The sequence below is a fragment of the Falco peregrinus genome, chromosome Z (genome assembly GCF_023634155.1).
Source record: "Falco peregrinus isolate bFalPer1 chromosome Z, bFalPer1.pri, whole genome shotgun sequence".
NCBI classification, from domain to species: Eukaryota; Metazoa; Chordata; class Aves; order Falconiformes; family Falconidae; genus Falco; species Falco peregrinus.
The window spans coordinates 71489166-71513763 of record NC_073739.1 but is presented as its reverse complement, the minus strand read 5'-3'; the positions used below and the strand labels follow the sequence as shown (position 1 = coordinate 71513763).

Sequence of the window (24598 nt, the reverse complement as noted above, 5' to 3'; positions counted from 1 at the left end):
AAAAGCACCTTTCAGGAAAAAACGTTCCTATTCAACTTGAAAGAGCAAGCGTATGAGTCTATGAGAACAACATTTTTCAAAACAATGTGCTCTCAACGTCTAGAAACTAAGATTTTCTAACCAAGTCTTTTAGCATTCCTTTTCTGCCCCTACAAAAGAGGGGGCAGAACTTGCCAGACACAGTAAGTATTTACATATATAAATACAGGATTAATGTCACTATGCAGTTCACCAAATACTGAGCCATAGCATGAGTTTAAACTCTGCCCTGACCTCCACCCGTTAACAGTAAAGTAGTGACCATGTATCCACCAACCAACTGGCAACTGTCTGGCCAAGAGCAAAACCAGAAGTTTTGATAAAACAGGCAATTTAATAATTTAATAATAAACATTCTTTGTATTTCTGTAACAAATTCTATTTAAATTTCTGTAAAAACAGAACTATTTTTTTGCTATATAAATATATTATATATATAATAATAAATATATAGAACTATTTTTTGCTATGTAAATATAATCCAGAGGGAATTCCTTACATTCTTTATTAATGGACTGAATGTTGATGAACTATGGAATGTGAAATCAATCTAACGTTGTTAAAAACATTGCCAAGCTTACAGCCTACCTCATATTGGCATGCCAGTAAGAAAGTACCTTAGTTCCTGATCGCTTCTGGTAGCTGTACTGAACACTTCCAAATTCCATAGTCTGGAAACATTAATTTACTTTCGATGAGTAAGAAAACATGAAAGTTAAAAAAAAATGGTATTATAAAATCCAGTACCTTCTTTTTTTGAGGTAAATTAGCATGGAGTAGTGATAATCCTGTGTGCTGTAGTGCTTCTCTGCAGTCAGTCTCCTTTGTTGCAGGTTTAACAGGTATTAAAGTAGTAGCGGTTGGCTGACTTACAACTGGTGGACGTCTAGGTACTGGATCAACTTGCAAGTGCAACAGTGGAATACCAGCCAGGTTCTGAGTGATCAGTGCTTTCTTCATATTCCTATTTGCAGAGAATTGCTGCTGAGGTGAAACTTCTTGCTGTCCTTCATACCAACTTAGATTAAGGTGTTTGGGAGGTCCCTTATGTACCGTTTCTGCCCATCTTCTCTCTTCCTCATGCATCTGCCTTTGGATCTCAGGGTCGTGCCTACTCATGTTGACGTCTTCTTTTGCCTTACTCTTCCTTCGTATGTCTGATAACTGATGGTTCCATATAGAATCTGATGAACTCCAAGCTACTCGTGGTACTGGGGGCAGTCTAGCAAAAGCTGATGACATTTCCATTGGATGCAAAAATGCCGGTTTGAAATGATAACCTGATTCAAGCTTAAGCAAAGGAAATCCATTTGAGTAATTCAAGTTTCTTCCAATAGGGATAAGCTTTGGTGTTTCCTGGATGTCTGCAGAAGGAGCTATGAGATAAAGTGGTTTAGCAGGTACTGAAGAACGCAAATCTTCGCTGTGGCTTTCTAGCAGGCTTGAAGAAACATTCACATCCAGATGGTTCTAAATCAGAAAAGCAAACAACACAGCATTTACAAGCACCTTGAAACAGTAACCATGCACTAAATATGCATGCAAATGGCATAAATATTCCTTCTCTATAGCAATCACAAAAAAATATCTCCTAATCGTTGTGGTGCACTTCTCCCCGTTCTCTGGACTGTTTTATGACACCAGCAGCTGCCAACTAGGCCTTGGTGACTTGAGTAATGAGTCAGGCAGTTAAGCACCTCTTGACTGTACCAGTAACTCTTTTACTTGGTTAAAGCAGAGAATGGCACTGTCCATACTGCAACTTTGCTGCTTGGATGAAGCAGGGAACAGGAATGGAGACAGTTCCTGACAACCCTGGAAAACTCCTGCCCAGGTCGTAGCCTGCATGGTAACCTGAGCCAAACAATACCATTGTTCTTGGAATTTTGAAGAATTACCAACTCAGGCTGTGGCCAGGATGGAAATTTACTGATGACTAAAGCCAATCATCTCACAGTTTTATAAAGAGCAGTCCTAAAGGAGACCCCTTTGAGCTCTCCTGGACTGCAGCAGGCTGTGACCAGCATCTCCCTCTGAGTGGGACACAACTCACAGGTTGGAAACCACTGAGTCTGAGGCACTAGGGGGCCTGTGGCAGAAAGCCTGCTCCTCCAGAATCAACCCTTCACCTGCTGAGGAATGCAAAAGGCATTAGAGGTGAGTATTTCACTGAACTTGAGGTGAACTTTTAACAGGTACACCTTTGTTATAATACACATTGCAAGCTTGAAGTAGTAAGGTTATTTTTGAAATTTAAAACAAATTTTAGTCATTAGCTTTGATGTTAAAATCCTACAGATAATGTTGAATTGTGAACAAATTCTCTTTCTCTACCCTTTAGATACAAAGTGTTGTCCAAGTCTGACACTAACATTGGGCCTAGCTGCACCTGAAGTCTATGGGAGTTCAAAAAGCAAGGTGGTCTATTCTGACCCTGGTGACTCAACAGCAGAATTCCCTTCCTCTTTGTATTTCTCTAGATCTAATCTGTTGTTAGGGTTTGAGACTAGGAATAGATCCAGCCACACCTAAACTCTGCGACCTTTTAGAAAGCAACAGTGTCTACTCTGAACCTTGTGGCTCAGCACAAGGGTGTCTCTGATTCTTCACCCCACTTTCTCTCTCTCTCCCATTAAATATAAACCACTGACCAAGTCTGAGACTAAGACTGGATCTAGCTGCACCTAAACTCTGTTAGAGCTTACAAAGCAGGAGATTCCACTTTAAACCTTGTGATTCAATGGAAGGATCTCCTTTACCTTCTTACACCTCTGATCTTTATAAACTATTTCCAACTCGATTGTGTCTTGATTTCAATTCAGTCTCTGTGCAGTTACTCTAAGCAATAAGTAACAGAGTGAACCTTGCTGTCAAATCTTTTGCAGTTGCATTTCCTAAATTTCATATTAAACCTATTTCACTCAAACTCTTCGGTGTTAATTCTTTACGTGGCCTGACCTAAACCACCCTTTTGTGACACTACCCTAACAAGACAGAAAACATATCAGATACACAGAGCAGTCTTCATGAATGACACTTTGATATACCTACTTTTATATGGTCATTGTTGCTTTCATCTCTTAAACTATTCCTTGGTTGAAAATCAGAATTCTTTTCACCAGGTTTTTCTTTGTCTTCTTGAGCAGGCAGCTGTGTTTTCAGAAAGCCATTACCTTTGGTAGCATGTGCAGGCTGGCTTCCTTCCAGGTGAACAGATTGTTGCTGTTGCAAAATTTGTTGCACATTTGGCAGGTTGGCAAAGGATGACTGCACTATTTGCATTAAACTCATGAAGTTGATTTGCTGTAGCTGGATATACACACACAAAGTTTACACTGTAAATAACTTTAACAGGAATCTTAGCAAAAATTCTACATCTAGGCTATCTTGTAACTGTTCACTATCCTGTTAATACAGCTGAATAAACAAATCCCAAACTTCAAATAATGATTCTTGCGTATGATTATTTATTGTACTGGACTTTCTTTTAAGATACCTTACATACTTGCCACATACCTTAAATACTTGTTAAAACAAGACAAATTCCTTCACTTTTTTTGTCTGCGTAAATGTAAGGTCACATAAAATTGTCTCTATGTACTAATGAAAAATAAATCCTAGTACAGCTGCAAAGTTATCACAGCTTCAGAATTTTTCCTGATGTAAACTATTAGAGCACAATAAGTTATATAAACTAAAACTTTCATTATTACCTTGCTTGCTTTGGGTCTAATGCAAGAGTTAAGTCAAAAGTAAGTTTTCTGTGTTTACATGGAACTGGAAACCTCAAAAACCCCCACACAGAGAATACCTTTAAACAGTCATTATCTCTACTTTTTAAGTAACACTGAACTGTGAACACTATTCTCAATAATGAGAAGCTCTCACCTGAACTAACTTAAACATTTCATCTTGGAGCATCTGCCTCACAGTTCCTGATGTGTTTAGCTTCTCTTCTGTAGGCACTTCTTCCTTGACTTCTTGTTCCTTTGAACAAATGGAAGTATTGGAGGCAGCACTTGACACAACAGTCTGAGAAGGCTGACGATCACTTAGAGAGATCTCTCTATTACTTAAGAAGGAAAAGAACAAAATTATCAAAAACATTAACAGTTCACCTATATGAGGCTGTCTTAAATCAATCCACAAAGTTTTAAAGATATCTCCATTTTTCTAAAGCGTAATTGATTTGTAGGAATGATTTAATAATTAACACTGAACGATCTTCACTAGACAGCATGTATGATTAACTTTTTCCTAACGCTTCCTAATATACTGAAAGAAAAACAGTAGTAAAGGCACAAGTTTTATCTGAATTTTTAATCACAAGGGTCTCTGAAATGGTGTCTTCACTACAGACACAGGCAGAGAACACAGATTTGACAGAAAGAGACTCTGGTTAGTCATAAAACCAAACAAGTGATGGAAAATGGAGAAAGGCATTATTAGCTGAAATAAAAGAGATGGCAGATTTACGTTCAGTTAAATAATTAAATGTACCTTTAAACATTTGGAGTTAAAAACAACCATAAAATTTCAGATCAGAAAACAATTAAAATTAAAATAACATGTACCAGATAGCACAATATATCTTTTAGTAGGTAAAGACTACTAAGGAGATGAAGTGCTTAAATGATGAAGAGAGAGTTAGGATTTACACTAAGTTATAAAGACACTGAAGACCTTTACCTACACAGAAGAAAAGCATCACTTCTCTTGAAATCTGGTAGCTCTGAATTAACATGTTTGATTCATGTGATATTCTGGACAACATTCAAGAGTATAAGATCCTCAATGATTACAGTCCAAAAAGGTTTCAGGAAAGGCTACTTAGTACTACAGTTTGCAGGTAAAATATACCATACCTGCAAACATTTTGTAATCAAATCTACAGATCGTGTTACTTCAGACTGAAAATTTAATAGGGATAGTCCATTTTATTATATGAAATGTTATAGCTTTATCTCACCTGGGAACTTCTGCATCTTGATCTAAAGAGAATGAGTGAGAAATGGTGCTAGGAACCACCTCAGCCATGCTATAGAGAAAAAATGAGTCTTGTAAATACTACAATGATTTGTTATACTGTTTATTTTCATTTTACACACACACACACACAAATATATATACAACCTCCTGAAAAAGTATTTTTATTAGTATGAGATAAAATACCTGAAAGCCACCTGATCACAGCTATACTGATCTGCATGGCTTCAATTACTGCATTACACTGCAATCTGAGCTGGCAAATATTGACATTCATGCTTTGTTTCCCTAGCAATCAGAAACTGACTCAAACAAAAACAATGAAAAGGTTCTAGGATTCAACACCAACAGCAGGCAACAAAGAGGCTAATCTGAGTTCACAAAAGAAGAGAAAATCCAATTTAAGCAATACTGTTAATACCATTACAATCTGCCTTCCTAAAAAGGAAGAGACAGCATCATAAGAAACCCTTGAGGGGCACTTCATGTGCAGTTATTTTAGCTTCTTTTGCAACAAAATCCATCATTATAAAATAGCAGAGGATTCTATGTCTTTCTGAAATCAAGCCATTTAGAAGTTTTTCACAAATATAATATATATATACACAGGAATATGTATTTATATGCCATCACAATTAATACGTTTTACTAAATATTAAAGACATTCAGACACAGCATTTCAGAGGAAAAGGTTTCATTACCACTAATTTGGTGGATTCAAGAAGAAATCTAACTGAAATAATAAAACCAGATTGCTATTTTTCTGACATTAAAACAAACGAAAAAATCTCAGAAGATTCTTCATAGTAAACATAATGAACCCCGTGTTTACAGAACATTTTCTTCACTTGAAAAACTTCAAAGAAAAACTGACCAGTAATCTATTCAAACAGATGATGTGACAATCAGGTTTATGGACTGTTTCTAAAATTTTACATTCATTGTATTATAAACACGTAAGTATTTTAAAACATAAGATTTTAAAAAGATCAGAATCAAGTACATTTCTTAACTTGTGTAAAAGCTCCTGAAAGAGGGACAAAGGAAGGTGTAACAAGGTTATCTGTTTTTATCTCACCTTCTGATCCCTAGATATCAACCTCTCTTTCTCGTACGTTGTGTAACAAAAAAATGATTAAAATTTCCTAGAATAACAGCTCTCCACTCATATTTAGCCTGAAGATGCTGCTCCTATTTCAGGTCTGGAGAAGGTACTGTGTACCTGAAAGCTTTTCCAGTTATTCTCTATCCTTGTTTCCAATATAAAATATGTCTTCCACAAACCATGCCTTTTTTACCTGATCATTACTAAAATAACCCACTCATCCACCCAGCACTTTGTTTGTGAAATGCCTGTACACATGAAATAGAAAATGACTGAAATTTTATTTCAAACTATGAAGTCCTTATAAACAACAGCAAGAACCTATTGAGATTCCACTGGATATCATAATTAACAAAACTACTTTAGATTTTTAAGCAGTGCTAAAAGAGAAATTAAAACAACAAAAAAGTCTCTCACACATTCTGTTCAGACTTTCCTTCCTTCGTTTTTTCCATCTTTTGATCTTCCTGAGGACTATCTACATCCGAAATGGAGAGCTGCTGGAATATAAAAAGATGCATCTGAACTTGTAAATTTTTGTACCCTCCTTCTGCTTCAATAAAGTATTATTAGCTGAAGGCAAACACAGTTTTGATTAATCAGCCACTTGAAAAAATCTGTCTCAAAACCAACCAACATTACATTGGAGGACAGGTACAGCTCTTAAGGAGATGACCAAATGATTCACCTGAGTATCCTCTGTTCAAAGTAATTATTTTAAGTTTTTGTTTTAAAATTCATATCCATATATATTACCCTGACACTCTGCCAATCTTGCACCTTCTAAATAAAGATGAAAACGTGGAACACAAACTAACTACAAAGAAAGAAACTGAAACAAATGCAGGGTTTCACACATGCCATAGATTCACTATAGTAAAACGTACTGTAGAACTGAAGACCACAAGACATTTTCTACTCCCATTAACAGCACTGAATCTAGAGCACTGCAGGCAAGCAAACGAATGGCGTTGCAATTCACATTTAAGCACAACAGCCCTTACCCAGTTGTAAAGAAAGGAGACTTATGACCAAAGACGATGCATGAAAAAAACAAGGCTTGTTTTCAGACAGGAGCAAAATAAACATGTTTATACATTTAATTTAAAAACAAGCAAGCATGCAAACAAGTGGGAGCGTCTTTACTTAATCACCCTGTGACAACTTCAGAGACAGCACACTTTAAAGAAAAAAAAAAAGGCTATTAATACAGCTTTCTAGTATAACAAAATACCCCTTAAAATATGGTCTATTAACCAGAAGACTCCCTGGGGTTTGTTGTTTGTTTGGGTTTTTTTAATTTACATGCTTTCATTTATATGTGTGCACATATCATGTAATGGTTTGTGTTGGAATGCAGCGTCATACACCATATAGATCTAATGTGATTTTTATATATATGATTTTATACACAGACATGCACACATTTAGTTTTATAAACAATTAATCAGTTTTCAAAAGTGCTCACAGCAGATCTCACTCTACCGCTGATGAATTACTTGTGAACTTGCTTGTCAATTTAAGCAGGGAAAAAAATTCACCACTCCTAAACACTTTAAGCCATCAATTTCTCAAGCATATTGAGGAATTCAGTATATTTTTAAAAGAGTAGTCATAATAATTTGATGCTTCTATGCACGATGGTAACTTGCCTTTCCTCTTTGATGCTCTATAGGTTTGATTTTCACAGAGCTATTGGAGCTCTTCGGAGTTTCATATGGCTCCTCAAAAAACTCTACAAAGTAAACACAATTACTGTAAATCAGGAAACTACATGGCATACAGCATCATTATGTGATTTCTGTCAACTGGTCATGTTAGTCCATTTTTTTGCCTGATGAGGAGAAAGGGCTTGAAAGATGTCTCAGCAAACAGTCTGTTATTACAAGGGATGATGCAAGCACAGAAAGAATAAATAAATAAATAAATAGATGCATGAAAAATTTAATCTGTACATACTCAGGTCTTGAAATTTTCAAATCACATTTTACATTTTTGGAATGAAAGTAAATGACAGAAGAAATATGGTAATATACATTGTCTTATCTCTATAGCAAAAATAAATTATTTAAGTAAAAAAGTTACCAGAAAGTCTTCAGAAAGCAATCATATGAAATTTATAATATAAAATGGATACAATAATTTCAACAGAACAATGAAAACTTATTTCCATTTTCTGATTAAATAAACAGAGTGGCATACAATCCTATACATGCAAAACACTTACTGTTTTATATGTTAGACCATAGTAGAAGGATATACCATAAAAACAAACCTCCTTCTGATGTTACATCTAACACCTTCGGAACAAATGGTCTCTCTTCATTAAGAACTTCAGTCACATGAGGTACAGAATAACGCCCACGATTTACTTCCTTCTTGCCAAAATATTTTGACTTTGTAGACATCCTGGTAATTGAAATTACAAAACGTAACTAACACAGAAATAATATAAGTATCTGACTCGGTTTAAGTAAACTGTTCATCTCAAATTGCAAGCTAGTGCATAATTGTAAAATAAATACTGCTGTGATATAATCAATGTTCATATAAATTTTCTCTCACAATTTCACTTAAACCAAGATTAATATTATTTTTTGGTATAGCTGTGACATATTAGTGACATTAATGGTACAGTCCCTCAAATAGGCTGTGTCCAGGAAAATGGAACCAACACATGTATCTAACAAAACCAGAAGGCGTAAACTGCACCATGACTTCAAAATCATCTGGTTAAGATTACATTTATGTCCCTCACAGAAACTTCTGCCACTGAAAAAAACCATAATCTCGTCAGAGAAGACACAGAATACTAATACCAAAGATCTTTCATTTCTTTAGTGCAGCAGCAGATGAAGAGAAATATCAGAATTAACTTCAGGTTAAGTAATCTCCATCTTCAGAACTGTGTAAGATACTAACAAATAAAATATTTACTGCCTTTTCCATCTATTTTTCTGACATGCAGATTATATGAACATAGCTAGATTACAGATCCAGGGAAAAATAAACTAATGTTGTGAACTCTCAACACAAAGAAAATGACACTAAAGAGAGTGGAAGTTACCTGAATGCTTTGAGACAATCATGATATCAATTATATCCAAACTCTAGATTCCACTTCCACATCACTAAGTTTATAAACAACCATGTACAATTCACTTCACATGCTACAGCTACATTGTCTTCTACCCAGTGATATGTCTGCTGATGGAGAACATTTGATATGCTTCATGCAGCTGTAAACAGTATGCACAAGTTTGATTTTGCACTCAAAATTAAACACATACATAACACAGAGTAACAGAACACTTCAAACTGACATGCTGCTTACCTAAGGAATTATGACCAACTAGATTTCTTAGGTTAAAAAAAAAAATAAAAAATTACCCCAAACCAGTTTCACAAAGATCATCATAGGCTTGTACACTCTGGACATCAGGAGGAAGACTGGCCACTGTGGAAGAGCCTTCATCCATACTACTGTCTTTCTCTGTCCTAGTCTGGGCTTCTGACAGAGATGCAAGTTCTTTCAGATATTGATTATCCGGACTCTATTAATAATAATGATAATAATAATGATAATGAAAAATCACTAGTTAAAAAAGATACCTGTTTAAAAAAAAACCCAATGATTTAATCTAGTATTTTTATGGTTAACTTCATATTCTTTGTTATAGAGCTGAAAAATTCTGTATTTACAGTTGCCTGTGGAATCTGAGTTTTCCCTTTTTGTATTAAGTGAAGCAAATGTCCTCTGAATTATCCAAAGGAAACATAAGACAGATTTGTCAACATCAATTGAGCATCAACTGTCAAAGACACTATGTGACAATATAGTCTATACAAAGATACACAGTAAGATCTGGCCTTAATCATACATAAAACAAACCTCTGAAATTATCACTGAAGACAGTATGAGAGGTAAAAGCCATACATAATCATGCAGTTAGATGGATGTACAAAATTTGGGCAGTAAGTTGAAAGTAAAACACAGGTGGGACTTGTCAGGAATCAGAAAATACAAACCGAAGCCAAGACAACATCTGTTTTGATCTGGGAGAAAATCTCAAAGAAAACCCACAACACCCTCCCCTGAGAGCCTTTCATGTAGACTTAATTGTCTTTTTTTAGTGATCCAGCTGTCCCTAAATATAAAACAAAGCAATATTAATCAGGTTCTTCTGGCAAATCTCTTTTTATATTAGCATACTCTCTAACTCTGTGTAATAGTGCTAGATAGAAATTCAAAATTCACTTTTCATCAATCGTTAACCAGTTAAACACTCCAGTCAGACTATGTATGCACTGTCCTGAAAGACCAATGAATCCAATTCAAGTCTCCCCAGAGAAACTATTTCTTTTTGTCTTGTTTTTCCATACTCTATCTCCACTACTAGGTTTCTTCAAAGATGATGTCTAAAACTAGACACAGCATACAAACTTGTAGGAATTTTCTCAAGTAATGTGGCATTAGGACTTCCAAAGTGAACTTTCGTGTCCAATCAAAGTTTTCCTACAGACAGAATTCCAGTACTCCTGGAATGCTTCTCTTTTCCAAGCAATCCTTAAAGAAAAGACTAGTAATCAGTATTCCAGGTTTTACTGAGAACAGCACTATGAGGTAAAAGACATGATTTTCTTTACTGGCATAATTAACTCATACAATTCAATGACACCCCCATCCTCTTTCTTACCTTACATTTTATGCTCTGTGCTTGAGATTCGTCTCTGTATAACTGTTCTAACAGCCACAAAGAAGTAAGGACAGCAGCTGATGAGGTTTTCACATGTATCACTGGAAAAATCTCTTCTAAGGAATCTTGTTCATTGGAACCAAAAAGCTGTCTTTTATCAGACCATCTGATCATCCACTCAAGCAATTTTGCAATATTGCTCAATTTACCTATCAATTCTATAGCTAATTCTTCTCCCAGTGCAATACCAACTGTATCAACAGGTTTGTAAATGTATTTAGAAGTTGCCTGAGTTTGCAGGCTAGAAAAAGTATGGTTAGGAAAGGTCTGGCTTGCTGGTGCAACAGTGACTCCTTGATTGTCACTCTGAGTTCTGTAAATTGACTTGTGTTTTAAACCAAATAATCCTTCATTAAGTCCTTTGATTAGGTCACACATAGAAGGTTTTGTTGTCTGCACAATGGCTGGATTTTCCAAAATATTTTGGTTTTCATTATTGACAGACACTGTTTCAGGATCACAAGATGCCAGGGTGACAGTATAGCAAGACCCTGCTCTAAACACACTTTGGCTTCTAGTTTTGCCTTGTCGACGCTTTAGTGTTGTATGAACATCAAAAAAGAGAGAGTTTAATTCATGCTCTCGAAGAAGTCCAGAATAGCTAGTAAGAAATGGAATTCCAAGGTCACTGTACTTTATCAAGTCTCTCTCAAGAATATAACTCAAAAAGAGCTCTAAAAAAATAACGTATTCATCATCATCACGTTCAAATTCCCAGGCACCAACGACAGGCAAATTACATGGATTATGCATCTCTTTTCCAAATACTTTGTTTTTATGTTTTGTTTTCCAGTTAAGAGCTTTTATCTTGTGTGTGGTATTTTTGCTGCCTATTTCCCCTTGTCTTTGATGTTCATTATCCCTGGAAGACAACAAACGTAAGTACAGTTAACACCAAAATCCATTTAAAGAACAATTACATGAAAAAATTATAAATGCAACATGGTGAGAGGACAAGGGGTAATGGTTTTAAACTGAATGAGGGTAGATTTAGATTACAGATTAGGAGGAAAGTCTTTACTGTGAGGGTGGTGAGGCACTGGCACAGGTTGCCCAGAGAAGCTGTGGATGCCCCATCCCTGGCAGTGTCCAAGGCCAGGCTGGATGGGGCTTTGAGCAACCTGGGCTGGTGGAAGGTGTCCCTGCCTGTGGCAGGGGTTTGGAACTGTATCACCTTTAAGGTTCCTTCCAACCCAAATCATTCTATGACTCTTTATCTATTGTTAAAAATAGGAAACTAACAAACCCCTAAGTTACATCAATACAATGTTAACGTGACAAATTAATCAAATGCAAAATCCATAGTTTTTACATAGACAGCAACTCAGAAGTATCCTATATGAATGTGGTCATAACTGATTATTTACACTTCAATAACATATTAGTCACATAATAACTGATGAAACATTGGTATTTGGTATTTCTAAGATTTGATAAATTTGTAATTCCTCATTTGATAAATGTAATTCCTCCTCATTTGACAACTATCCTGTTTGGTGAAAAGATCACTTGAACATTAGCAGACAACTTTTTTCTTTTTCTTTTTTTCATGGAAAGCTTTTTCCTGTATTTTTTTCATACCTCTGGAGTGAAGGTGTTTGACCTCTTGTTTCTTCAAACAAAGCATCAGAAAGTGTATCTGCTGTGTCAGCGTCACTATATACCTGTGGATTCCCAAGATCAGTAAGTGTGCTTCTGCTTAGACTAGTGCCTAATGAGAATCTGTCATAACAGTGTTCCTCATCATCTGCTGTTCCCTCTTCTGCTGGCTCCCAAATATTAATTTCTATAGGGCCTATGTTCCTTATTACACGTCTCAAGGCCTTCATTCTCACTTTTTCAGCAGCCTCTATAACAACAGACATCATTTCTTCACCTTCAGGACCTATCGAAAGAAACCCAAGAGATTTTAAATGCGAACTTCTCAGTTTTCAACTATTCTCTCAAATTGAGACATGAATAAACTTCGAATCACCCTAAAATATAGCCATTTAGAAATACAGAGAGAAACTGCGATGAAGTAAAGAAACACCACCAACCTGGAAGTCATGATACTCTGTTACTGGTATAAATGTATCAGAAAGAAAATACAAAATTTGCCACAAAACTCTGTCAAAAGTTATTTAACTGAAACCTATACTAATCGCTTTAGATGCAGTATGAAAGATGGCATTGTCACAAGTTAGCACGTTGGGTAAAAACAAAGTTCATTTAATATTTCCTGAAGAAGGATGCACATTACCTTTAATAATACTGTGTCTGAGTCGCTGCTGAAGTCCATGATATTTATCTCTTAGCGGAACTCTTACATCTTCAGGATTAGGAAATGCTTTTACAAAAATCTCTGCCACCTGCACAAAATAAAGTTATCTTTTCAAGTAGCTAACATGCATGTAACACGTATACTTTCCAACAGAACTTGCACCACCAGAAAGTCTGCCTAGTAGGGTTTACAAGGAGAAGAAGTATTTGCGATTATCTCTATTGGTTTTTGTTCTAGTTTTAATGCCTTTTACCTTTTTCATTGGTGGTAATTCTCCAAGCAGACTCAAAATTACATCTTGAACTAATTCTTCAACATTCATGAACCTGCAGAAAGGAAGCATTCGACAAGCCCACTCCACTGCCTTCAGACAATGCTCAACTGCAGAGGCATCATGTTCATTCTTCTTCAGATCCTAAAAAAAACCACTTTGCTATAGAAACATTAATCGATATGAACGATATATTTCAGCCAAATTATTCACACATTGCAAATTGTAATGATGCTTCCCTAGTAACAAAAAGTAAGTATCTCTTAACTGCCAAACAGAGAAGTATACGATGCCAGGAGACAGATCAGGGTTGTGATGGACCGTAACTTATAACAACAACAACAACATTAAAAAAAAAAGACCAGCTCAGGAAATAATTCCATTAACACTCTGCTGAAGAGTCTGTTTGCAGTCATTTAGAGTAAAACTTAAAAGATTTCACTAACTGGCTGTAACTAGGTGAAGCAAATTAATTTTGCTGTGACTTAAGGTGATCAAAAAGTCTTTCTTGGGAACAAGACATTTAAGCCAGCCTAGAGGCTTTTAGGATGGACCAGAGCATTTTGAAACAGTCAATGGTTTCTATCTCATTTGTCACTGTCACACAAAGCACAGAAAAATGAAAACATTCTACTATTTTAAACAGAGCCATCCTGTTTATTTGAAGCTTGGTATTTCTGGTGAAGAGGAATTTTGGACTTGTTTTTAAAAGGAAGCAACCTTTGCTAAGGACAGGTGAATTGCTAGGATAGATAGGACAAAAATTAACATCTGTATTGTTACAGAATGCATGACAAGTAACATACTATTAGTTTCTTTTTCTTCCTTGCCCTCTGACATCAATTGATGAGGATTTAAGTAGAACACTATGATTACATTTTAGTTATTTTTCATTATTCTTTCTTAAAAACATGTGTATTTAATGCACACACACAAAAATATATTTGGTGCACTAAATATACATTGCTCAGGTAACACCTATATTATCTTTATCTGATTGGAAAAAAAAAAAAAAGTAAATACTTAGGTAGACAACAAGTGTAGAAACTATTGCTCTTCTGGCAGTATCTCTTCAATTATCTCAGTTAAATACCAAGCAAAAGCTCAACAGAAATACTATTAGCAAGATGTAGTTCACATGGACAGCCCTATTCTGTAGCATCCGGTACTTACTGCACATTATAGCACTGTGCTAATTTTGTCCTATTAAGCAAGTAACAGTTCTCACAGCAATACACAGCAGGCCTTTAGAATTCTTCTTATAGCTTTATGCAGTTAAAATGTATCTTTACTGTATCAGTAATATAATTACCTTATGACTAATATTTTCCCTTGCAGTTTGGTACCGCCTACAGTTGTCAGATAATCTTTCACGAACATGAAACATCCAACATAATGCGCATAGCTCTCTGAACCAACCTACAACACAAACATGCAACATGGAGAGATTCTATTTAATATAAATTAAATAGAATGCCTTGAGATTTTTAGCTAGAAAAAATGAAGTAACATTATGGTAACAGTGGTTAAAGGAAAAAATTACTCATTCTTGAGTTTTCAACAGTGTTCTGCAGCTAGAGCTCTTTTAGTCCCACTTAGTGTTTATATTCTTTAACATCTGACAGGTCCGTAACACACACAACAACCCAGCACAGCAACTTTCAGATTAAGAGTTTCGGTCGTGGAAAAGGTGGAAAGGGGACGTGTTTATGCACACACAGCAGTATACTATTTCAAGCTAATAAGAGTTTCTTTGTATCTGTGGATTCTCATATGTGTTCTTTTCTCCAGCTCTATATTTTTGTATTTTATTTCATACAGACCTAAAATTTTACAGGTAATATCATCAAACTGACAGTTTCCAGAAGATGTAGATCCACAGAAAACAGTGCGGAAACTGGAGTAACGAAGCAAATTCTCTGGGAGTGGACTCAGTGAAGGAAGAGATCCTTTCATTCGAATCTACAGATAATAAAGAGATAAAAAATCAAAATGGAAATAAAAATCAGTTAAAAGTTTCGTATGTATCACTACTAAATGTACAGCCTCACAGTTATTACCAGAATACTGCCAAGATCAGCAAAATTCTCTTAAGCTTGCTTTCCATTTTCTTCAAATCAGTGTTCTGAAAATTCATGAAAAGGAGTATGTTTGATAAGCTAAAAATGCTTTTGTTTACATGGTACTTATGATACTCATGATTACCATGAAATACAAGAGCAACAAAATATAGGAACAAGTAAGATCCCAATTAAGAAACCAGTTTAATCCAACATAGTCCAGGCAGCTGTCAACCAAGGCAGACTATTTTTCTTCCCTGTTTCAGTTGGTATTTCTGATCACCTCCCATGCCAGCATTAAGCATGTGACCATGCAATGAGCAAAGAGAAGGCAGTATCTGTCAGTCAGACCAGTCCCTGATCTGGACCACTGCATGACTGCTGGTGCAGGGGGGTTGAAGGAAGGCACCATCACCCCCCCCCCCCCTTCTGTAGCAAGTCAACCTTCTTTAAGTGGCTGTGTAACAATGACCTAAAAAAAGCCTAAGTTTACACAAAATATATTAATTACTATATTCATAGCTTGGTTCTGTGCAAACAAAATGCATGAGTAGAACGAGATCTTGAAAGTCCTGTGCTCTGTGCACTAAGACGACCACTTTACCTGAAGTGAGCATCACATTCTGGGTTATATGTTCAACCCAAAGTGATCTGGAACACAGTTCTGGTTAACAGCTATAGCTCCCATTCGAAACCAGCTTGTTTCTTTCAAGTGGAGAAAGAAATGAGTTTGTATGTTATTAAGCGGGGACAGAAAGACACATGGAAGAAGACACTTTATGAAGTGGAACCCTATGTCTTTAAGTTTCGGTTTCTAAAAAGAACAGAACACACAGTGTAAACCTAGAAGATGACATTTAAAAAACCGGACATCAAAGTCCAGATGAAAGTAAATGCTTCTGCAATGCAACTGTGACTTTGTCAGTAACACTTACAACTGGTAATCAAGTTACAAAAAAAATAAGTTAAATGCTTACTTTTTGCATAACTTTTCTTGCCCTCTTCAGTTGTGCAATATACCACTGTGCTGCAGGGCAGGAAAAACGAGCAGCCCGGAAGAGCAAAATAATTCGCTGAAGAACTCCTGACACTTTCTGACGACTTTCTCTCTCAATTTTTAAAAGAATGTCGTTGCAGTCTTCCTGAAAAATGCAAATTCCAAGACAAAAAGAAGTCCCAAAATTACAAAGGACATATAAAATAAGGAATCTAACCTAAATGTTGTTTCTGCTCCTAAGAATAATTCCCTTCTTCTTTAGAGCTTAGATCCTTTATAGAAAAAACAGAGGCACACATACTTTCTTATCATAATGATGCTACTTAAGTAGAGCTTACGAACTTAAGAATGGACATGGAAAAAACAGACAGAAAAGTGAGCTGAAATGAAACCAGAGTAAAGATCATCATTATTTCATAAATACATTCAAACAAGGATCCAAGAAACTTCCATCATGCACACTTACTTCACTGAGGTAAGCTGGCTGAGGACAGTATAATGGTGGTGCTGGAAGATAAAGCCCATCTGGAACTAAACCATACAATTTTCTACTAAGATCCTTGGCAGAATACATCAAAAGCTGAAACGGTTCTGAGAGAATATCAGTATCTGTCATAACAGCTGCTTTCAGTAGCTCCTGTATTGAACTATAAAGAACATGTGCATCTTCCTCTTCAATGGGATCTATATAATATTAAACAGAAACCAATAAAACAATTGACTCAATACAAGGCCTTTGTTCTGAAATTATGAGACTCCGCTCTCAGAATTTGCATTAGTCTATTGCAATCTACACAATCTGTACTTGCTTTAAGAATTCTCTCATTGCAAAATAGTATTAAGTATCATTAAAGGGAAAGCTATTGCCTTTCTAGATTGAGAACTGAACTTTTCAGCCATGCATTTGCTTGGCATAACATTCTGGCAAATCATTCTCATAAGGCAGGTATAATCTAGTTATACTGTTGATAATGACTATAAAAACTGTTCTATAAGTGAGCATGATGATCAAGGAAAATGTATTTGTTTGAGCTCTTTTACATATTATTGCATTTTTTCCTCAAGTCCTAGAAGTAGCAGGGCCTTTAACATACATGAGTTGGTTCCTGAAATTCACATAGTATTGTACTGATCTACTTCCATTTCTATTCCTCCTGCTTGCCTTGAAATATGTGTGCCAGATCTTTACACTACCTATCACCCTTACAGATTGTTATACGCAGCATATATATGTGTGTACGTCTGTTTGAAATAAAATCCTTGTAAATGAGTACAAAAGAGCAATTTACACAATGTTTGGGATATGGCTTAGATAAAAGATTAATTAACATCCACCTACTGACAGAAACCTGAAATGTGGTTTCTAAACACATAAAAAGAGGCTGAGGCACAGAGATAGTGCCAGTAAACTTTCTGTAAAATGTAAACAAGGACAGGATCTAGCCAACTGGGGGAACTTCAACAGTGAAGTATTTAGTTATGAAATAAAGCGCCTGTATATGCACATACAAAGGAGCACAGAGGCAAAAGCAGGTGGGGGAACCTGAGTAATACCTAGAAAGTGCATTTAAAGGTAGCTTAAAACCAGACGAAAGATGAAATCGCCACTTGACAGGAGGGAGAATCAAGCTTCAGCAGCCACACTCCTCGGGCTGAGTGAGTTAACATTCAGGCTCTCTCTCGCGAGTCCGAGAGACTTGGATCATGTCCATAAATGGGTCATCTCCACAGGCCCAGAGATATGCAACAGCAAATTATGTACTCAGAGAAATGAACGCCCTTGTCCAGGCTTTTCCCAGGAGAGCCATTAGCCCCAGTGTCCACATTGAAACCCATCAAGATGAGCCAATGGGAGCAGCTCTCCAGTACTTTTTGGCTTGATATGGGTTACTGTCAAGAAGGATAGGACATACTGTAAGATGCAGAGGAAAAGCTTTCTGGGATTGCGCGAGGCTCATTACATCATCTTTCAGAAAGAAACCAAAGGTATGGCATGGAGCCGTGGCAGCCTCACCTTCATCAGGCCCTGTCAGTATGTTTATTTTCCTGGGTGAGGGACTCTGTATTGCGTGTGCCTGTACCAGCAAGTGGAGGAGGACCACAGGCTAGAAAGCCTGTGTGTCTGGGGTGCCAGCAACTGCAGAGACTGAAGTTCAGTCAAATCAAGTGCCAGCAACTGGAGTGGAACAATGGGTTAAGAAATGCCCATGTATCCACAGTGCCAGCAACCAGAGGAAGTGAGGGAGGCTACGTATGTGAACATGTGAGTGCTAGCAAGTATCAAGTCAGGCAAGTGCCCTGGGAGCTAGGGGTCTGTGCACCTCTCGCTTGAAAGGGTGAAACCACTGGAGCTGAAAGTGGCTGGAGGGACGAGTGAAGATGTGGCACACTGCTGGAGAGACAACTGTATCTCTCTAAGGGCAAGACAAGGTGATCTGGATACTGTAGGGACCAAGAGAGTCATGACCACCTGCAAGAAAGACAGTGTACACACAGGTATGTGTGTCTCTAAGGTTAAGGGCACCTGGAAAGGCTGAGAATCCCAGACCAGCCAGCTACTGGATAAACTGTATTTTTAAGGCCAGCTACTGCGAGATGCATAGGCAGTGCGTGCATAGGGGGAAGAGGGTATCTATGAGTGGGTTTCTACCAGAAAAGGGAGTTGGGCTGGGGCTTCGGGGACTCATATATGTAGATGCCAGCAACCTGGGAGACTCAATTACTGGGGCTAAGCCCAGCTACTGAAGGTATCTACATTTTACATATATGCATCTATATGCAGACCTTCATCCTGACCAGCAAAAGAGGGAAACGGGATGGGATTGCTGGTGCTGTTTGTGTGAGTGCTGAGTATATGCATAGGTGTTGATCCGTCTGGCCAACTGTACACAGGTGTACACAGTATATGTGGCTATATATTCTCAAGCCTTGCTCGCTGTTGGAACTAGGAGCATGGAGCTGTCAGGCTATGAGAAAACACTCCCTCCCCCTTAACAGAAAGGAAACGCAAAAATTAAACACCATCATGTAACAAATGTTAAGTATGATGATACTGTCCATACTGTTAGCACATTCGCATTTGCTTCAGGATATTTTTGTTTTGTTTTGCTTGAATGAAGCTTCAGTTTTCTTCCAAACTGAAATTATTATCAAATATCACCAACTAAGATTTTGGCTGATACGCATGAAGACAACAAGACTGATAATACAGTCCATTTTTAGAATGATCAAAGCCAAAGCCAAACCCCTATAAAATTAAAGTATTTGAATACAATATAACAGTAATGCACATGCTGGAGAAGATGAAGTAATTGTTTCTTTTTAAATACATAACAGTGTGTAACACAGAATATGCAGTAAAATAACAGAAAAATAAGCATAATTATTTATAATTTTATGTACCTGTAAACTGCTTGTATTTATTACATCCTGATGTTTCAGAAGTAACTGGCTGTCCTAACAAAGACTGTAACTTTTCAGGAAAAGTCTGCATTGGTGATAAGTTTAATGGCAAGTGACACTCTGTGTTTTTCAGTCTGAAAGAGTAATAAGAAACTGCTCATTAATAACAAAGTAAAACCCACAGATAATCTATTGAAGCTCTGTTAAATGAATATCTAAACCAAAATAATTAATCTAAGCATGTTAGGTCCTACATCTACTAGGAGGCTGGGAATACGAATTTTTGAGGCTAAGGATATGCCTTCTTATAATGAACTTCATGCAAATAACATCAGTAATAAAATACAGTATACTAATTCCAAGCTCAAATTTACCTTGACAATTCATCAGAATTCTGACAATACATCTGGTAGGCCATACCAATTGAAACAGACAGTTTCCAGTTCCCAAGTCTGCGTGTTAACCACACAGCCTCTGGAATGAGTCCACCAATAAAGAACAAATCAAGAGCATATCCAGCTGTCCACACAGATGAAAGGTTCTGGTCCCGGACAGCTCTGGCAACCAAACAGTGTTGCAGTGGAATAATACGAGCAGATAAGCCTGTGACAAAAAAACCAAATTTAAATAAATATGCATGCTATCAGATTAATAATCTAGAACTCACACATTCACACTGCTTTTGGATTAATTTCAGTGTACAACTGCTCTTTATTAGAGGCACACTATGGGGTTTAACTGCAGCAGACAGATGCAGCTCGTGCTATGATACCACAGTAACGTCAGAGTAGACTATTTTTCTGCTTAATGATGTGTGACATGCAAGCATGGGCAAAATGTGGGTTATTTGTACTTTAAAGATTTAATCACTCTCATGGAACGTTTGCAAGTATGCGACATATGCTTAGGATATTGTAGAGGATACACCTGAGATAAATGGGTATTCTTAAGAGTTTTCCTAGGGTACCCATGGTGTGTTGTACTCACTGTGTACTCACTTCTCAAAGAAAGAATACGTTACTTTAAGGGAGTGTATCAAGACAAATTGAAGATATGTTTAGTATCTTCTTGTTTCTTAGGGTTTAGATTTGTTTTCCGAGGTTTTACTTCCTGGTTTTCATGGAGAGGTGCTGATCAACATTACCTCTAAGGACTTAATTGCTTCTCTTGCAGTTTCTGTTTACTGTTGAGGCAACAGCATTCTTTACGGAAATAATCGCAGTAATCCAGTTTGTGTGATGCAACTTTTCCTAGACTGTCTCACCACGTGCATGGGTATTTGACTAATGCAAGTATTAAAATAAAGGTCTTATTTTTGCTAGTTTTATCCAAAAAATTGTCCAATTAAAACATCCAAAAGACCGTAAAAAAGAAGTATGTACCAGTGCATGTTATAGCACAGAAACACTAAAAATAGTCAATGCATCCATCATACAATCAACACAGAACCCTCTGGGTTGTGAGGGACCTTAAAGATCACCTGGTTCCAACCCCCCCGGCACGGGCAGGGACACCTTCCACCAGACTAGGGCTGCTCAAAGCCCCATCCAGCCTGGCCTTGAACACTGCCAGGGATGGGGCATCCACAGCTTCTCTGGGCAGTCTGTGCCAGTGTCTCACCACCCTCCTCCTCATCTCTCATGATGCCTGGAAAGATACTCTGGAATATCACTTTCAAATCAACTCCTAAATAATCTCCTGTCACAAATTATTTTGTTACTCCCCTAACACTAAGTCTCTTAATTTCCTCCTAATCTGTAATCTAAATCTACCCTCATTCAGTTTAATACCATTACCCCTTGTCCTCTCACTATAGGCCCTATTAAAAAGTCAGTCCACATCTTTCTTACAAGCCCCCTTTAGGTACTAGAAGGCTGCTAGAAGGTCTTCCTGGAGCCTTCTCTTCTCCAGGCTGAACAACCTCAACTCTCTCAGCCGTCTTCACAGGATGGGTGCTCCAGCCCCCTGATAGTCTTCGTGGTCCTCCTCTGGACCTGCTCTAACAGGTCCATGTCCTTTTCATGCTGGGGGCTCCAGAGCTGAACACAGTACTCCGGGGGGGTCTCACCAGAGGGCAGCACGGGGGCACAATCGCCTCCCTCATCCTGCTGGCCATGCTTCTTTTGATGCAGCCCAGGATGCAGTTGGCTTTCTGGGCTGTAAGCACATGTTGTCAGCCCACATGGAGCTTTTTTGTCTAGCAGCACCCTCAAGTCCTTCTCCTCAGGGCTGCTCTCAATCCATTCCCTGTCCAGCCTGTATTTGTGCTTGGGACTGCCCTGACCCAGATGCGGGACCTTGCTCTTGGCCTGCTTCAACTTCATGAAACTCACACAGGCCCACCTCCCAAGCCTGTCAAGCTCCCTCTGGATTGCATCCCTTCCCTCTAGCGTGTCGACCACGCCACACAGCTTGGTGTCATCAAACTTGCCGAGGGTGGACTCAGTCCCACTGTCCGTGTTGCCAACAGAGATGGTGAACAGCACCAGTCCCAGTATGGACCCCTGAGGAATGCCAGTCATCACCCGTCTCCACTTGGCATTGAGCTGTCAACCACGAAACTTTCTTGAGTGCGACCACCCAGCCAATTCCTTACCCACCCGTCAAATCCACGTCTCTCCAGTTTAGAGACAAGGATGTTGTGCAGGACAGTGTCAAAAGATTCGCACAAGTCCAAGCAGATGACATTACTCGCTGTTCCCTCATCCATCAACACTGTATCCCCATCACAGAAGACCACCGAACTTCTCAGGCACAACTTTACCTTAGTGAAGACATGTTGGCTGTCACCAATCACCTCCTTATTTTCCATGTCTCTTAACATAGTGTCCAGGAGGATCTGCCCCATGATCTTGTCAGGCACTGAGGCAAAGGCAAGACTGACAGGCCTGTAGTTTCCTAGGTCTTCCTTATTCCCCTTTTAAAATACGGTGGTTATGTTTCCCCTTTTCCAGTCCACGGTAACTTCAGACTGTCATGACTTTTCAAATATAATGGATAGCAGCTTAACCACTTCATCTGCCAGTTCCCTCAGAACCCACAGATGCATCTTAACAGGTCCCATGGACGTGTGCACCTTCACATTCTTTAGATGGTCTCGAACCTGATCTTCTCCTATAGCTGGCAGCTCTTCATCCTCCCAGTCCCTGCCTTTGCCTTCTGCAACTTGGGTGGTGTGGCTGGAGCACTTGCGAGTAAAGACCAAGGCACAAAAGTCACAGAGTACCTAAGCTTTCTGCATGTCCCAGGTAACCAGCTCTCCTGTTTCCTTCCAAAGAGGACCCATGTTTTTCGTATTCTCCCTTTTATTCTGTCAGGGCTTTAGCTTTCCTAACCTGATCTCTGGCTGCTTGGACAGTTTCTCTGTATTCTTCCCAGGCTACCTGGCCTTGTTTCCACGCTCTGTAGGGCTTCCTTTTTGTGTCTTGTCCAGGAGTTCCTTCTTCATACACGCAGGCCTCCTGGTGGTTTTGCCCAACTTCATCTTTGTTGGGACACACGACTGTTGAGCTTGGAGGGAGTGATCCTTGGATATTAACCAGCTTTCTTGGGCGCCTCTTTCCTCTAGGGCTCTATCCCATGGTTGCTCTACCAAGCAGATCCCTCAAGAAGAAAAAGTCTGCTCTCCTGAAGTCCAGGGTAATGGTCTTGCTGTACACCCTCCTTGCTGTCCTAAGAATTTTGAACTCCATTTCATGGTCACTACAGCCAAGGTTGCCCTTGAGCTTCACATTCCCCACCAACCCCTCCTTGTTAATGAGAACAAGGTCCAGCACAGCACCTCTCTTCATTGGCTCCTCTATCACTCTGAAAAGGAAGTTATCAGTGCATTCCAAGAACTTCCTGGATTGCCTATGCCCTGTTGTGTCGCCCCTCCAACAAATGTCAGGGTGAATGAAGTCCCCCACGACAGCCAGGGCTTGTGAATGTGAGGTGGCTCCTATTTGCCTACAGAAGGCTTTATCTGCTTGGTCTTCCCAGTCAGGTGGCCTGCAGCAGAATCCCACTATAATGGCACCTGTCCCTGCTGTCCCTTTAATCCTGATGCATCCCACCATGTCTCCATGATGCCAGCTAGATTATAGCTTTGCAGGCATGCACACATCTAACTCTTGCTTCTTTCCCATGCTACCTGTACTTGCATAGAGGCATTTAAGCCAGGCCCCTCAATGAATCTGGCTTACTGGCTGAAGCAGCTGGAATTCCCTTGTACTGCTTTTCAGGTGCTTTCCCACTGCTCTGCCATTCCTTTCTGGGCTATGGGCACCTCTTGCTGGCACTGACACCATACTGGCAGGAGTGGGATACATTGAGGTTCCTCTCCCCTGACCACTTTACTTTAAAAGCCCTTTTCACCAGCTTGGCCAGCCTTTGATCACAGACGCTCTTCCCCTCCTCTATCAGATGAGCCTCATCAGCCGCCAGCAGAGTTTCACGAAGTGAGTCCCATGGTCTAAGTAGCCCAACTCGTGGCTGTGGCAGCAGTCCCACAACCTTGATTTGTCAGATTCAGCTGGTCCTTTCTAACCCTTTTCCTTTGACTGGGAGGACTGATAAAAAACAATCCGTGCTCCAGAGTCTCTTACTGCTGCTCCCAGGGCTCTTTAATCCTTCTTGATGTCTCTCAGACTGCTTCTGGCTGTATTGCTGGTGCCCACGTGAAACAACAGCAGCAGATAATAGTCAGTGGACTGTACGAGGCTTGGTAGTCTCTTGAT

General features: G+C 38.6%; 1 protein-coding gene across 1 annotated transcript in view; it reads right to left on the bottom strand.

Annotated features, from left to right (window-relative positions):
• The window catches only part of CPLANE1 (ciliogenesis and planar polarity effector complex subunit 1), a 65986-nt gene that overhangs the window by 20646 nt on the left and 20742 nt on the right, over positions 1-24598 (bottom strand). The window contains exons 16-33 of the mRNA XM_055790866.1: positions 20255-20483; positions 19881-20014; positions 16945-17162; positions 16459-16623; positions 15245-15383; positions 14734-14840; positions 13404-13565; positions 13130-13238; positions 12469-12772; positions 10828-11749; positions 9521-9684; positions 8406-8539; positions 7783-7865; positions 6548-6630; positions 5009-5077; positions 3928-4111; positions 3091-3348; positions 787-1509 (exon numbers count right to left, since the gene is read on the bottom strand). Of these exons, the coding sequence (XP_055646841.1) occupies positions 787-1509; positions 3091-3348; positions 3928-4111; positions 5009-5077; positions 6548-6630; positions 7783-7865; positions 8406-8539; positions 9521-9684; positions 10828-11749; positions 12469-12772; positions 13130-13238; positions 13404-13565; positions 14734-14840; positions 15245-15383; positions 16459-16623; positions 16945-17162; positions 19881-20014; positions 20255-20483 (4187 nt within the window). The remainder of the gene's footprint in view (positions 1-786; positions 1510-3090; positions 3349-3927; positions 4112-5008; positions 5078-6547; positions 6631-7782; positions 7866-8405; positions 8540-9520; positions 9685-10827; positions 11750-12468; positions 12773-13129; positions 13239-13403; positions 13566-14733; positions 14841-15244; positions 15384-16458; positions 16624-16944; positions 17163-19880; positions 20015-20254; positions 20484-24598) is intronic.